This window comes from Antechinus flavipes, chromosome 1 (genome assembly GCF_016432865.1).
Source record: "Antechinus flavipes isolate AdamAnt ecotype Samford, QLD, Australia chromosome 1, AdamAnt_v2, whole genome shotgun sequence".
Classification (NCBI taxonomy): domain Eukaryota; kingdom Metazoa; phylum Chordata; class Mammalia; order Dasyuromorphia; family Dasyuridae; genus Antechinus; species Antechinus flavipes.
This window is the reverse complement of record NC_067398.1, coordinates 494,589,525-494,606,734: the sequence shown is the minus strand read 5'-3', so window position 1 is coordinate 494,606,734 and position 17,210 is coordinate 494,589,525. Positions and strand designations below refer to the sequence as shown.

At 36.1% G+C, this 17,210-nt stretch overlaps 1 protein-coding gene across 1 annotated transcript in view; it reads left to right on the top strand.

Moving 5' to 3' along the window:
• LAMA3 (laminin subunit alpha 3) overlaps positions 1-17,210 on the top strand; it is a 299,158-nt gene that overhangs the window by 105,725 nt on the left and 176,223 nt on the right. Inside the window, exons 12-14 of the mRNA XM_051970336.1 lie at positions 2,272-2,310; positions 2,466-2,603; positions 5,826-5,960. Coding sequence (XP_051826296.1) covers positions 2,272-2,310; positions 2,466-2,603; positions 5,826-5,960 — 312 coding nt within the window. The remainder of the gene's footprint in view (positions 1-2,271; positions 2,311-2,465; positions 2,604-5,825; positions 5,961-17,210) is intronic.

The following is a 17,210-nucleotide window of genomic DNA, read 5'->3' as shown; positions in this document are numbered from 1 at the left end:
TCAGAACCCATCATATCTACACTGCCCCAGCCACTGGGCTGTGCTTTATCATCAACTTAATGCAGTGCTATCACGGACAAAAAACTCTCCCCCTCCTTCTATTTTGCTCTAGGCATAGAAATTAACTTAATAGTAGCATTGCTTTGGGAAAGGATATGTCAGCCAGATGCCTTGTGATTCTAAAAGCAAAAATACCCTTCCCCTACCACCATTCAGCTTTGAGAACACAAGCCCCTTGAGGTTAGGGATGGACTTTCTTTTTGTGTTTATATCCCCGTTGCTTAACATAGCATCTGACACAGGGTAAAAGAGTAATAAATACTTTTCATTCATTGATTTCATTCATTCTAGTGATACAGTAGATGGAGTAGTGGACCTAGAGACAGGAAGACTCATCAAATGTGACCTCAGACACTTAGTAACTGGGATTCTGGGCAAATCATTTAATTCTGTTTGCCTCAGTTTTCTTATCTGGAGAAAAAATAACAAACCATTCTAGTGTCTTTGACAAGAAAACCCGAAATGGGGTCATAGAGAGACAGATATAACTGAAAAACAACTGAACAAAATTCTGGGTCTATAATCTTATGTTCTTTTCATTTTTGTTGGGGTACAAGTGGGACCCCAAAAAGTTGGGGTTCCAGACCAGTATTGCAAGGTGTCTCAAAAGAATTTGCAGGCTCAGGCCCAATATCCAAATACAGGGACAAAAGTTATTATAATTTTAATGTCTATTAAAGAGGGCTAAGTTTCAAAACAAGTGAGCAAACAACCAGGTGCTTCATGTCACTGATATGCTAATTTTATGGGGTTGATGAGTGGTCTGGTTCATGGGCAGATGCAGGATCCATAATTCTCTGGGCAGAGCTCACAGGGAACTTCCAGACGTGTGTTTTTAGGCCTGAAACATCACTAGATCAAGTGACAGACACCCAATTTTGTTCTGTGCCTGTGTCAACTTTAAGCACCTCATTAGTCTCAGAAGCTCTGTTATCATTACCCAGCAGGTTGTTATCTGACAGCCCCCAATATTTATGGCCATAGCATCATGGTCATATAGAGTAAACTGGGCAGGATAACTTAGGGGAAGAAGTGTATCATTTCCAACTACATCCCTCACCAGGCCAGATGGCCTTCTCCCCTAGAAGCTGCACCTACATCAATTTAATCCACACACTTAGGTAGCTAGGATAGATGGAGCACTGAGCTTGGAGTCTGGTAGACCTGAACTAATCTGGGCTCAAAAATGTACTAGCTCTGTATCTCAGCAAGTTACTTAATATGTGTTTATGTCAATCTCATCAATTGTAAAATAGAGATAATGATAACACCTTCCTCAAGGTTGTTTGGAAGATTAAGGTAATTTTTGCAAAGAACTTAACACAGTTCCTAAATAGCACATACTAGGGACTTAATAAATGCTTGTTCTCCCCTTCCCTCTAAATGTGCTTTTAGGAGATTTTGTCTGTCTCCTCACTAGTAGATACGGACTCCTAGCATATTCCAACATAGTTTTTTTTCTTTTTCCCTTCTATTGGTGTAATGGTTAAAGAGCAATAAAATATTAAAAGTGAGTGACAAGCTGAGAAAAAGAGAAACATCTAAATCATCCATCAACTCCATATCCAGCTCCTGAGCAATACAGAGCATAGGGACTGTGTCAGTCAACAAACAGTGATTAAGACTTTATATTTCTTACACCCAGAGAAAGGACTGTGGGGACTGAGTGTGGATCATAACATAATATTTTCTCTTTTTTTGTTGTAGTTGTTTGCTTGCATTTTGTTTTCTTTCTCATTTCCCCCCTTTTTGATCTGATTTTTCTCGTGCAGCATGATAATGGTGGAAATATGTATAGAAGAATTACACATGTTTAACATATATTGGATTACTTGTCATCTAGGGAGGAAATGAGAAGGGAGGGAGAAAAAAAATTTGGAACACAAGGTTTTGCAAGGGTGAATGCTGTAAATTATCTATGCATATGTTTGGAAAGTAAAAAGCTTTATAATAAGAAAAAAAAGATTTTACATTCCTTGTCACTATTTTGAATTCTACCTTCATATGAATACATGCAAACCTTTTTAGGTAAAGAGACTCAACTAGAGTATCCATAGGTTGTAAACAGAAGGTGAGATCTGTAGGATTTGGGCTATAATATTTACTGAAGAAAATGGTTTTCTTGAATATTTTGGAACCATTTCATTTAAAAAAAAGTTATGTGTGTGAATTTTGCTTTTAATATCTCATAAGTGTTTCTTCTGGTTATAGATGGTTGTCCACCAGGGTTCTTTGGACCTCAGTGCCAAGGTAAATATCTACTTAGATTTAGATCCTAAGGCCTGGGTTTTAAATGCATAGAAATATTGATGCATATTGAGAATTAACATACTCTTACTTACTTTTTGATTCATGCATTCTTTTATTTATCTATTTATGTATTTTTAAACTCTGTTATCTTGCAGCTTGTCAGTGTTATGGCATAGGAGCATTACCTGGTGACTGTGATAGGAAGACTGGACAGTGCTTCTGTCAACCTGGATTTCATGGTTTCTCCTGTGAGGAGTGTGCAGTTGGATTTTTCCACTATCCCTTCTGTCAAAGTAAGCAACTATATTCAGGTTTGATCTGAGTAAAGGAGGTGTACCCGAGTTAGCAATTTATTATGATTTTTCAATGATTATTGTGTGAATGAAAATTCTTTACTCTTCCTAATATAGTCAAATCTCAATAATCTAGGAGGTTCAGGGAATAAAGAGGGGAATCTGATTTAGTTGAGTTTTCCAGCTCCTTTTAGTTTCAATCTTTATGGAAAATCTTTTTAAGATGAAGCAGAACACTTTGTTGATTTAATAAGTGGAGTTCAGTAAGTATAATTGAATCTTTCTTTGACGACTGTCTTAGATTGCTTTAGGGCAATACCACTGAATGACAATGGTCATTGTACAGTCCTATGGAAGTAGGAAGTGTAGGAGGTTGAGTTGAATGTGTATTCAGCATATATCCTGTGAATTGTTGGGTTGAGTTTATGTGTGTGTATTTAAAGATAAATCCCTAGGGAGCACAAGGAAAACAGAGACCTAAATAAAGACCTAATAATGACATCCTGAAAATTGAGTGAGCCAAAGAACTCCATTGTAAGAAACAATTAATAACTTTGTGAAATAACTCTAACTTTCAGCTCCAGGCGTTCTTTCTGGCTGTCCCCCAAGCCTGGTCTGCTCTCCCTCCTCCCCTCTAATTACTGAACTCTTTAGCTTTCTTGAAGTCCCAAAAAAATCCTCCCTCCACCCCCTCTTAATTCCAGTGCATTCCCTCTGTTAATTTTCTTTTTTTTTATCCTGTATTTAGTACGCTTTGTGTATATTTGTTTGCATATTGTTTTCCCTGTTAGATAGAAAGCTCCTTGAAGACAGACTGCCATTTTTGCCTCTGTGAATTCTTAGCACTTAGCACAGTGCCCGGCTCATAGTAAATGCCTAATATATGCTCCTTAATTAATTGATTAAATAAATTCATCAATTAAACAAATCTAAAACTAAATAGATAAATTGGTTAATTAAAGATTGATTAAAAGAAAATTATAAAGATAAGAGAACATGCCACAAATTTGTCAGCCCTTAGAAGAAAAGTAATATTATTATTATATTATATATTAACAAAATAGAAAAAGAGAAGATTCATGTACTGAGTATGCAATTAGAACCTTTAAAAATCAACAGATAAGACAAACAAAATAAGCCGAAAAAAATGACATCTTGGAAATTAGCAAAATCAATAATAATAAAAAACAAAAAAAGATTATAGAATTGACAAAACTAAAAGCTGGTTCTTTGAAAAGAATAACAAGATTTATAAATCTTTTAAGTAGCCTGATCAAGAAGAATCAGAGAGAAAAATCAAACTGATAATTTTTAAAGGAACAAAAATAAATCTGTGACATCAATTTTAATCATTTACCTCTTTCTCCTAAAAACGAAGGCCCAAAATATTCTAATCCCTTTGGCATCACAGTTAATTAAGTTCTGGACAATTGAGGTTTTATTTTTGACTTTAATAGCTTAAAACTTCACTTTATTTTTTTTTCTGGGGGGGGAGCAATACTTTGTAGAAAAAGTCATATCTTTTTTTTTTACTTTATTTTTACTTTTTTTGTGATTTAATATTTTATTTCCCCTCAATTACATGCAAAAACAAACCTCATCATTTGTTTTTAAAATTTTGAGTTCCAAATTCTCTCCTTTTCTCTTTCTCTTTCTTCCTCACTAAGAAGGCAAGTGATTTGCTATAGATTATACATGTGCAGTCCTACAAAACATATTTCTATGTTAGGCTTTTATGAAAGAAAACACAGCTTCTCCCTGCCAAAAAACCAAAAACAAACAAACAAACAAAAAACCAAGAAAAAGAAAGCAAAGGAAAAGGATGCTCTGCATTCAGATTCTATCAATTATTTCCCTGAAAATGGATAGCATTATTATGTCAGAAAGCTCATATCTTTTAATTTTTTTAAAATAATAGCTTTTTTATTTTCAAAATGTATGCAAAGATAGTTTTCAACATTTACCCCTGCAAAACCATTTGTTCCAAATTTGTCTCCCTCCTTTCTCCTCCTTTCCCAGATAGCAAGCAATCCAACATATGTTATACATGTGTAATTATTCTCTATATAATTTCCACATTTATCATGCTGCATTAGAAAAATCAGGTCAAAAGGGAAAAAATGAGAAAGAAAAAACAAAAAGCAAGGAAACATCAAAAATGTGAAAATACTATGTTGTAATCTACATTTAATTATGATAGTTCTTTCTTTAGATGCATATGACTCTCTGTCACAAGTCTATTGGAATTGGCCTGAATCACCTCATTGTGGAAAAGAGCCATGTCCAACAGAATTAATCATTGTATAATCTCGTTGTTGCTTGTTTTCTTAGTTCTATTCAATTCTCTAATATCAGTTCATGTAAGTCTCTCCAGGCCTTCCTGAAATCATCCTGCTGGTCGTTTCTTATAAAACAATAATATTCCATATTCATGTACCATAATTTATTCAGCCATTCTCCAACTGATGGGTAACCCCTCAGTCTCCAGTTCCTTGACACTACAAAAAGGGCTGCCACAAACATTTTTGCACATGTGGGTCCTTTTCCATTTTTATGATCTCTGTCTGGGATACAGACCCAGTAGAGACACTGCAGGGTATGCACAGTTTGATAATCTTTTAAGCATAATTCCAAATTGTTCTCCAGAATGGTTGGATCAGTTCATAACTCCACCAACAATGTACTTTTATCCCAGTTTTCCCACATCCCCTCTAACATTTATCATTATCTTTTCCTGTCATCTTAAACTCATATCTTTTAAAAAATCCCAGAAAGCAGTTTTGAGAAGTTTTTAATAGCAAAACATATTTGAGTAGTTTTCTCAAAACCTTGATTTTTGCCCAGTGGCCATCACTGCCCAGTCCTTCTCGCGGAATTCTTTTCCTTACAAATATATATTACCTAATTAGGAAAATTATTCTACCTAATTAAGACAGTTCTTAACTATCAGTTTTAAAATTTTATCCACCTGATTATTGTGATGCACTATCGTTAGTAATACATTAAAACCAAACCCGGTGTAAAATCATAAAATCTATCTATAACTTCTTTTGAACATTGGCCCCATAGAGCTAACTGCAATCTATAATGTTTCACCAAACATTTTTCTCAAATCACTTAATATAATTAGAATATACTTCTAAGCATATCACCAAAAAATTTGTGAAAAGCCAGTGAGAAAAAAATGGAGGTTTCCTCTGAAATATTCTCCTTTTTCTATAGGATGTGAATGTAATCCAGTTGGCGTAGTCTCTGAAATATGTGATTTCCAGGGGAAGTGCCTTTGCCGCTTTGGAGTTGATGGCCCTAAATGTGACAGTTGTAGTTCAGGTTTCTACTCTTTTCCTGCTTGTCAGGGTAAGTGTGTAAACCTTTTTGGTGGTTCACTTATATGTCTATTGAAAGAAGTTTCACTTATTATATAGAAACATAACAGATGTTTTTACTGAGTTGAGTTAATCTAGGATTTAATTAAATTATCTTAGACTCATAGTATTCCTAAGAGGTCAGTATCTGGAAAGTCCTGGTTCAGGCAATTGCCAATTTAATTACCCTTAACTTGACTACATAGGATTGTTCTAGCTAGACTGCTCCCCTCACCCAACAACTCAGAACTTAGAACAGAAGAAGACTTTAAAAATCAAAATTTTACCAACACAGAAATGGAAGCCTATAGAAGTTAAATGATTTTCCTAATGAGAGCAAGGGGACAACAACTCAGATCTCCTGGTACTCAATCACCTGACTGTTATTCCCTCTTTTTCTCTCTTTCTTTCTCTCTTTCTCTTTAAAAATTATTTTCCTTCCTTCTCAATAATTACTTACTTTCTAAATTCCTCTTCCCTATAAGCCCTGATCCTCTCCTTCTCATCCTACCCCAATCCCTGACAATAGTAATGTGTGGATTTATAGTACATAGTTGGGCTATCTGTCCTGTTTTGTATATATTTGAAGAATATTGCTTTTCCATGGTAATTACAACCCTGTGATAGGACTTAGAACATTATAGCAATTAATTTTTAAAAAAAAATTTCTTCTATTTTTGTTGATACTTTTTAAACATGACATTCATTTCTGGATTTTTTCGTCTCCTTTCTTCTCCAGAAAGGTATCCTTACAACAATGATTTAAAAAATAAAGAGGGAAAAAGTGTTTCAGCAAATTTAATCAGCATATTCAGTAGTTCACATCCATACTGCCCTACTTCTGCAATAAAGGAAAAGAGATATATTTTCTCCACTCTTCTCCTGGGCCAAGCTTTGTCAGTATAAATACAGTGTTCTATTTTATTTTACTGTTCTTTCTGTTCAGTATGTTGAATTCATTGTACATATTATTTGTCTTATTTTACTTACTTTAGTTCTCTTAGGCTTTTCTGAACTCCTTGTATTCATCATTTTTTATAGCTCAGTAATATCCCAGTACATTCTTATGCCATAATTTGTTTATCCATCTCCCAATTGTTTTACATTTACTGTGTCCAATTCTTTGCTTGAGGAAAAAAAGGTGATAATATTTATAAAGTGCTTTGAACAGGGTCCTTGCACATAGTAGATACTAACAAATGCTTGTTTTTTTCCTCCACTTTCCTTATGCTTTTTAGATAATAATAAATTACTAATTATGTTTCTATGTTTTAATTTTCCATTACCTCATTAGCTGAACAATTAATATTGATGTTTAACTAGATTCCTTCAGAAATTTTAGCTTCCTGCACATACAGAAATCTTTTCCATGGCTAAGCCTTTGGGTTCTTAAAAAAATTACTGTCTGTAAATATATTCTGTACTAAAAATTAGAAACTGATTTTCATTCCAAATAAGATAAAAATATTTTAAATATAGAATTTCTTCTTTTAAAAAAGAAGATCAATTGAGATGAATGAATAACTTGCAGTTTAAAGTTTGTGAAATTCTCTCCCCACAGTTGTATGGGTAAGGGCGAAGGACAGAATTAGCATAATTACACCTGTAATAAGTCAGGACTTAATACTGTGACTGATTTTAAGTTGAAGTCAGGATTCTTTAAAGTCTGAATCTGTTTTCTTGATTCTATCTTTGTTGCATCTGGTTTCCCACTTTGCGTTTGTCTCCTCATGCATCTCTGCCAAAGCTACCCGACCCCACCCTGCTGGGCTCACACAGGCACAGAGATGGTGCACATGCAGCCTGGTATTTTGACAGCTGCTCAAAGGGAAGAACAGGAAGCCAACAAATGGTTGGCCCCTCTTGGGGATTTTCTGTGGCTTTCTTGCTTTTCCCACTCCTGACTTCTTCTCCCTACATTTTCTTCTCTCTGACAATTCACTTCTCTATCAGGGTGTAGATGGGTAGGAGATAAAGCATGGTCAGATTCAGGCTAGAGTGATAGGTGCTTGTGAAACTCCAAAGCAGTCATGAATGATTCACTGTCAACTTGGAAGGAGATTTTTCTGTGGAGAATCCCAGAAATCTGACCTTTTAATGTCCTTTTTTATCAATGCCTTGGATTAAGATAAGACATTTTCTGTTTGAATATACGAGCAAAAGCTAACCACTGGAAAGTAAGGGGTATTTTCTTTTTCATTCCTCCTTCCCTCTTTTTCTTCTCTCCCTTTCTTTTTTTCTTCTTCCTTTTCTTCCTTTTCTTTTTTCTCTCTTTTTTCTTTTTCTTTCTTTCATTTCTTCTTCCCCTTTTTCCTTCCTTCTTTTCTCTTTCTTTTTTCTCTCTTTCTCTTTCCTTTCTCTCTCTTTTCTTCTTTCCTCCTTTCTCCCTCTTTCCTTCTTTCCTCCTTTCTTTCTTTCCTCTTTCTTTTCTTTCTTTCTTTCATTCTTTCTTCTTTCCTTCCCTCGTTCTTTCATTTCTTCTTCTCTCCTTTATTTCCTTCTCTCTTTCCTTTCTCTCTTTCTCCCTCTTTCTTTCCTTTCTTCCTTTATTTCTTTCCTCTTTCCTTTTCTTTCTTTCATTCCTTCTTCCCTCCTTTCCTTCCTTCCCTCTTTCTCTCTCTTTTTTCATTTCTTCTTCTCTCCTTTCTTTCCTTCCTTCTTTCTTTCTTTCATTTCTTCTTCTCTCCTTTATTTCCTTCTCTCTTTCCTTTCTCTCTTTCTCCCTCTTTCCTTCTTTTCTCTTTCTTTCTTTTCTTTCTTTCTTTCTTTCTTTCTTCTTTCCTTCCTTCCTTCCTTCCTTCCTTCCTTCCTTCCTTCCTTCCTTCCTTCCTTCCTTCCTTCCTTAAATAGTCTACCCAGAGTGACACAACTAGTAAGTATCAAAGTATCTGAGGCCGCATTTGAACTCTGGTCCTCCTGTGACTCAACAGTTCAGATCTGGAGAGTATTTAAATTTTACAAAGCTCTTTTCTCATAAAAAGACAGCCCTGAAAACAGACTGGTGAGTCCCTCCTTTACCCTGATCACCATTGACTCACATCATTCTTAGCTCAACTCACTCTAAAGAATAAATGCTACACTTCCCTACCTCCACTGTACTACTTAGCTGCCCCTAGATAGGAGCATTTTCAAAAAGATCTGGGCAGATTAGAATATCTAAATAACTTCATGAGGAAAGAGGGACAGCTTAAACGTCCATATGTTTGAAAAAATGCTGGGCATTTTAGTAGTCTGTGAGCTCAATGGAGTTGACAGTGTGACATGACCACTAAGAAAACTGATGTTATGACACTACACTGAGACACCAGTGCTTTAATTAGAGTAGTCCTAAAAGATGGTGTTTAGTTCTAGGTGCTGCCTTTTGGGAGGGAGGTTGATGGTCTGGAGTGCTCCTGGATGAGAGCACCCAGCATGGTACAGATCCTTGAGATGACTCCAAATGTGAATGATTGAAGGAATTGGTCACATTTAAGCTTGTCACAGAGAAGTCTAAGGAGCAAGTGGAGAGAGGGTCTGATAGCCCTTGCAAAATATTGGGGGTAGAGGAGCAGGTAGGTGATACAGTGGACGGAGAGCCTGATCTGGAGTTGGGAAGACCTGAGTTCAAAACCTGCCTCAAACCTGGGCAAATCACTTTCTCATCTGTAAAATGAGCTGAGAAGTAAGTGGCAAACCACTCCAGCATCTTCTCCAAGAAAATCCCAACAGAGAGACACAACCGAAACGACTGAACAACAACCGCATGCTTCAGAGGCTGCTTTAATGCATATTCATTAATGGGTCAAAAATGAGTGGTTTTAATGCTACTTTACCAAGATGTATAAGAGCAGTTGCTTTTTTTTTCTTGCCTCAGTCTTCAAACTTAATTTAAAAGCTTTATTCACAATGGGCCTCTGCTCCTACCTACTTCCTCCTCTGCAATTTCTTAATGGGTGTGGTGGTGTACCCTGCAGTTTGTGCCTTCAGGTTTTAAACAGTTCTGGAAGCAATTGAAATTACCAGAAAGTGAGGCTTGTTTTTCCTTTCTAATTTGGCTGGTAACTTCTCCACCCTATCTCCATCCCCAACCTGCACATTTGTAATTATCTTTATCTTTCTAGCCTTTGCGATCTTTTCTGAGGAAAGAAAAAGATTAAATCCAGGGAAGTTTTCAATCAGATCAACATGCATTGAGCTGCTATATCAGATGGTCCATGAAGTTTTCTCTCCAGGGCAGAGTACCTATTGCCTTGCTCTTCAGTATTTGTAAAATACTCCTATTTTTTCCTGCCAACCCAGTACCGTAGTTTTATGTTTTATATTAAATCTCTTTAATGCACTCCAGACTTTTCTGAAAGCACAATGCCTTGCTTTTTAAAAATCATTTGGTGGTTGACTCAGTAAAGTTCTTAGATTTTTGTTCTTTTAGGTAGAGAATAAAGAATCTTTTCAAAAGGTGATCAAAAAGTATTTGCAGGTAAAAAATAAAACAACATTTGCCCTTGATATTGTTATTCCAGTGTTTTCGAAGATGCACGTATATATAACTGGAGGGCAATGAACCTTGTCAACAGTATTACTAAAAACTGGCTCCAACGTGGAGTCCCTTACAATAAAGTTTCTGTTTTTAGGAGGGAGTTGGGATACATCATTAATTACCTTGTCTGGTTTCTCAATTTTACCCAAGGGGTTACATTTTGGCATGAAGTAATTAGGTGGGCCTCAAGAACAGGGCCCAGTAATTTGGATCAAATACATACATTAATATATTTTTCATGTCCCTACTTGGATAAGCTATCTACTTTGAGGCAATTTCAAGTTAATTTTTTTTCATTTGGCCAATCTATTTTTTATTTTATTAAAACTTTTTATTTACAAAACATAGGCATGGGTAATTGTTCAACACTGACTCTTGCAAAACTTTCTTTTCCAAATTTTCCTCTCCTTCCCCCAACTCCCTCCCTTAGGTGACAGGTAGTCCAATACATGTTAAATCTGTTAAAATATGTGTTAAATCCAATATATGTATATATATTTATACAGTTATCTCGCTGCACAAGAAAAATCAGATCAAGAAGGAAAAAAAAAACCTGAGAAAGAAAACAAAATGCAAACAAACATCAACAAAAAGAGTGAAAATGCTATGTTGTGGTCCATATTTAGTTTCCACAGTCCTCTCTCTGAGTATAGAGGGCTCAATTCGTCACTGAACAATTATAACTGGTTTGAACCATCTTATTGTTGAAGAGCTCCACGTCCATCAGAATTGATCATCATATAGTCTTGTTCTTGCTGGGTATAATGATTTCCTGGTTCTGCTCATTTCACTTAGCATCAGTTCATGTAAGTCTCTCCAGGCCTTTCTGAAATCATCCTGCTGGTCATTTCTTACAGAATAATAATATTCCATAATATTCATATACCATAACTTATTCAGCCTTTCTCCAATTGATGGACATCCATTCAATTTCCCATTTCTGGCTACTACAAACAGGGCTGCCACAGACATTTTTGCGCATGTGGGTCCCTTTCCCTCCTTTAAGGTCTCTTTGGGATATAAGCCCCAAAACTGCTGGGTCAAAGGGTATGCACAGTTTGATAACTTTTGAGGCATAATTCCAGATTGTTCTCCAGAATGGCTGGATTCGTTCACAATTCCACCAACAATGCATCAGTGTCCCAAATTTCCCACATCCCCTCCAACATTCATCGTTATCTTTTCCTGTCATCCTAGCCAATATACGAGGTGTGTAATGATATCTCAGAGTTGTCTTATTGGCGTTTCTTTGATCAATAGTGATTTGGAGCAGTTCAACCTTATCTTGAACCCATTTCAACCTTATCTTTGTATATGGTGTTAGGTATGGGTCAATGCCTAGTTTCTACCCTCCTAGTTTCCAATTTTCCTAGCAGTTTTTTGTCAAACAGTAAATTCTTATCCCAAAAGCTAGGGTCTTTGGGTTTGTCAAACACAAGATTACTATAGTCATTGACTATTTTGTCTTGTGACCCTAACCTATTCCACTGATCAACTTCTCTGTTTCTTAGCCAGTACCAAATGGTTTTGATGACCACTGCTTTATAATATAGTTTTAGATCTGGTACAGCTAGGGTACCTTCATTTTCATGAATTTTGTTGTTAATTTTTTTAGGTCAGTAAAATAGTTTCTTGGGAGTTTGATTGGTATAGCACTAAATAAATAGATTAGTTTAGGGAATATTGTCATCTTTATTATATTCACTCAACTAATCCAAGAGCACCTGATATTTTCTCAGTTGGTTAAATCTGACTATTTGTGTGGAAAGTGTTTTGTAGTTTTGCTCATATAGATCCTGACTTTCCCTTGGCAGATAGATTCCCAAATATTTTATACTATTGACAGTTATTTTAAATGGAATTTCTTTTTGTATCTCTTGCTCTTGGGTTTTGTTAGTGCTGTATAAAAATGCTGATAATTTATGTGGATTTATTTTGTATCCTGCAACTTTGCTAAAGTTGTATATTATTTTCTAATAGTTTTTAGTTGATTCTCTGGGGTTCCCTAAGTATACCATCATGTCATCTGCAAAGAGTGATAATTTGATTTCCTCATTACCTACTCTAATTCATTTAATCTCTTTTTTTCTCTTATTGCCAAAGCTAGCATTTCTAATATAATATTGAATAGTAATGGTGATAGTGAGCAACCTTGTTTCACCCCTGATCTTATTGGGAATGCTTCTAGTTTATCACCATTACATATGATGCTTGCTGATGGTTTTAAATAGATGCAACTGACTATTTTAAGGAAAAAGTCCATTTATTCTTATACTCTAGTGTTTTTAATAGAAGTGGATGTTGAATTTTATTAAATGCCTTTTCTGCATCTATTGAGATAATCATATGATTTTTGTTATTTTGGTCATTGATATAGTCAATTATGCTAATAGTTTTCTTAATATTGAACTGCCATTAAAGTTGTTTGGCTGGAATGGGAATGCGGGAAGGGAAGAGAAGTGAGGCTCCAAAGCTAGGTTGGAATATAGTCATAAAGAGCTTTAAATGCCAAGCACAGGAATTAGTATTTTATTCTGGAAACAATAGGAAATCACTGTGGCTTCTTTAAGTAGGGGGATGACCTGGTCAGATCTATGAGTCAGGAATGTCAATTTGGCAGCCATTTGGCAGAGGATATATTGAAGAAAGGAGAGACTGATCCAATAGGATGCTGTATTGACAATTGATTCAATATGAAAGGATAAAGAAGAAGGAATTAATCAAGAAATATTTCTTAAGTGCTTATCTGTGCCAGGTGCTATATATGGGATCCAATGAAAAGACAAGGAAGGTCATGGATAATTTTTGTGAGTTTGGATAACTGGAAGATGTTTGCGCACTAGAGGAAAAAAGAGGAAAGTTAGGAAGACAGTGGATATTTTTTAAATTTACTTTTTATTCATGCTTAATAGTCTTTTCTTTTAAATTTTTCAGTTTCAAATTCTTTCCCTTCCTCCCACTCCTCCCCCACTTACTGAGATGAGCAAAATGATATCAATTATATATGAAAAATCATGTAAAATATTTCCATTTTAACTATACTTTTTAAAAAGGAAGAAAAATAAAGTGAGAAAATTATGCTTTTATTTGCACTCAGAGTTCATCAGTCTTTCTGGAGAGAAAGTTTTTTCATCATGAATTTTTTGGAATTGTCTTGGATCATTGTATTGATCAGAGTAGCCAAATCTTTCACAGCTGTGAAAACCATCATTCTAACATTGCTGTTATTATGCAAAATGGTTCTTTGTTTACTTTGTATCAGTTCACATAGGTATTTCCATGTTTTTCTAAAACCACCTCTTCATCATTTCCCACAGCAAAATATGCTCCAACTAGTGAGATTTTCTACTATAAATATTCTCTTTCCTTTTTAAGAAGTTACATAAAAGAAGAATTCATAATTCTCTATTTTATTGTATTTCTAAGTCCCCAGAGAGACATATTACTATGTAAAAACATCTACCTTTTACATTTTCTAGATAAAGTACTTGGCAAACCTTAAAATGTTACACAAGTGCTACTTATTTCTAATTCTTCTTCTTCTTCCTCCTTCTCATTCTCTTCTTCCTCTTGTTCCTGTTAAGAATTAGAACCTCATCATACTTAGAGGAAAAGTCCTCAGCTTCCAATGGGAGAACTCAAAGGGAGGAATGACGTTCAGAGTTATCACCTTGAAGTCGTTAGTGGGGAGAGGGGGGATTGTGGCTGAGCATTTCTGCAATAAAGCATCCATCCTGACATGCCTCCTGCCCATTTGGTTCACATAGCTTTGCTCTGCAAATCCTGGCACCTGTTCTGGTGGCTGACGCTGTATACTCCCAGCTCTGCTAGCTTTCCAGGTTCTTCTTTGATTCCTGTCCAGTCTTCAGATCTAGAAAGTCCAGCCCTTTAAGGGGTTTCAGAGTCATGGCCAATGGTTTTGTCCCTCCAATTCAATCAAAGGAATTCTGTTCATCTTTCCTAAAGGGAGGAATCTTTCCAGCCAGTATAGTATCTTTTTAGGAGCCCTTTACTTTCTATGATTAGAATCCCTAGGTTGGAGATCCTCTACAACTTGGAATTCTATAATTAAGGGGACATGCTCAGATCTAGGAGCTCCCCCTGGCGGCTTTAAGTACAAGTGGAAGCAACCTCTAGTTATCACTATGGCAATTACTTGTATCTGTGCTCTCCCGGAGTTTGCCCTGAAATCTGTATTGTGATTCCTGGGAATAGTTTCCCAGATCCCACAGGGAAGGAAACCCCCTGCAGCTGCAGTAGTTGGTGCCCATGATGCTTTACTTGGGAAGGGTTACTATGGGGATGCAAACCCAAGGACCACCACTACTTACTTGTCTGACGGCCAACGCAGCTCTACTGCATTTCCCAAGGTGTTCACTCCCTGACAGCTGGAGATTAGGTACCTACAAAAGCCATGTCCTTGAAACAGCGAGAATAAATTAGAATAAAAGAGACTGTACCAGTCTGCTGTAAAATGTAGTGTTGAATTTGGAAAGAATCTTAAGAGATCATCTAGACTCCAATCTCTGGAAATCTAGATGAGGAAATGAGACTCATCTAGAGAGATGAGGTGATTTGCAATATCACAAAGCTAGTTAGTGTAGACAGAGAAGGGATAAGGGATGTAAAGGAGGAGTTGTCAGCAAGTATTTATTAATTGCTTTGTACCATTCTGAAAACAAAAAGACAAAAAATATCATCCCAGTTTTCGAAAAGCTGCCTAAATGATTTTTAAAATAATATAAATGCAAAATGATAACAATAATAACAAAAGGAAGCTGGAAATGAAGGAATTAACGAGAGAAAATATCTATTTAAGTCACTTGATTGGTCTGGGAACTTTTCTTAAAATGCCTAAATAATTTATTAAATGATATAAATATAAAATGATGACAACAATAATAAAAGGAAACTGAAAATGAAGGAGATGGAGAGAGAAGATATCCATTCAAGTCACTTGCCTGAGGTGGAGCAGAAAGGTATTCAATTCAATAAGTAATTTTACATTGGGCTGATCCTCTTTGAATTCAGAATTGCTAGCCTCTTTATAATATAAACTTTTAATTTTCAGTCATTTCACTTGTATTCTACTCTCTATGATTCAACGTGGGCTTTTCTTGGCAAAGATGATGAACTGGTTTGCTATGTCCTTCTATATTTCCTTTTACAGATGAGGCAAACAGAGTTAAGTGATTTGCCCAGGGATGACACAGCTAGTAAATGTATAGAGCCAGATTTGAACTTAGAAAAATGAGTCTTCCTGATTCTAGGTCTGGTGTGTAATCCACTGCCTTACTTAGCAGTGTAAACTAAGGAGACAAAGAATGCTCTTTCGAGCTTCATGAAGCATCACTTATTATGCCTGAAAAAGTATCAGAAAGACCCAACCCTAGAAGCGGGTCCTTCCATTTAGGTACCTCCACAAAGGCCACAAGAAAGTAATAGCACATTTAGCAACTGGAAGAAGTAGCTTTTTTTGCTTATTTTTTGCTTATTATCTTGACCTGAAAGACAAGAAAACCTGGGTTCAAGTCTTATCTCTGACATATCCTGGCTGTGAGATGATTTTTCTTGTCAACTAACTTGAATTCTTAGAGGGTCTTTCCTCATCTAGCACTTCTTTATATCAGTAAAATAAGAGACTTAGTTCTTATTTCTTTCTATCACATTAGAATAGATTCATTTCTCAGATAAATTAAATGGGTCAATAAAATAATCAGATCTAAGAACAGCACTTTTGATTTGATTGTTGGAGAGAGAGAAGAGAAAGAAGGAAAGAGAGGAAATTGGAGAAGGAGCTGAGGAAAGGTCCCAAATTGTAAGCTATTTGGAGAAGCCTGTTTTTGCTGCTAGGAGAAGCTTCAAAGCAAGAGTGGGAAGTAAAAGAATACTGGATGGTCTAAGGAGAAGAATTGAGGGGTGTATGTTGGGGGCATGAGTCTAAAGAGAAATCTCTTCCTCTGGTTTGCTGTCTTATTGCCTTCTCATCTGGCAGAAGACTGGAGCAGTTACATAAAAGGGGGTTGCAGTTTTCCCTCTGGCCTATACCCCTAGAGCCAGGCAATCATAAGAACAGATCAGAGTATGCTCTGTGTGTGGGCTGCCCTCAGCTGAGAGAGCTGCCAATTTGTTGGCACTACTAAGGAAAAATGCTTTTCAACTGCTGTGACTAAGAGGCTGTCCCTGAGCCATGAAGAACTTTGTTTATTCTCCTTTTTTTGCTCATTAGAGCCATAGAATAACAATAATTCAACACTTAAAAGATCTGTGATTTTTGTCTATGTGGATTCCCTCCATTGATAGCAATTGTGTCTCCTTCTTGAGTCTGGAGTTATTTCAAAATTATGGGAATGGAAAAATCCATCACGGCATATCCCAGCTGGTGATGAGCCTCTTTCAACTTTAATTGGTCCTCAGACAACAGACATACACAGTCTACCATTGTGTCTACAGGTTGGTAGAATAATAGGGTCATGAATTTAGAGCTGAAAGGGATCTCAGAGGTCATCTAGACCAATACCTGCCTCTTGCCCCCATTTAGCTACTGAGGAAATTGAGACTTGGGTAAAGTAAGTGACTTTTTAAAGTGTAAAGTTAAGATTTGAACCACGTCTGTAAATTCAGAGTCAGCTCTTTCCTCCTACCAGAACTTCTGCTTTCCTGACATAATCCTGGAGGACCCTGGTTTGCCCATGTCATAGGGAAGCCTCCAAGTATCAAGTGACA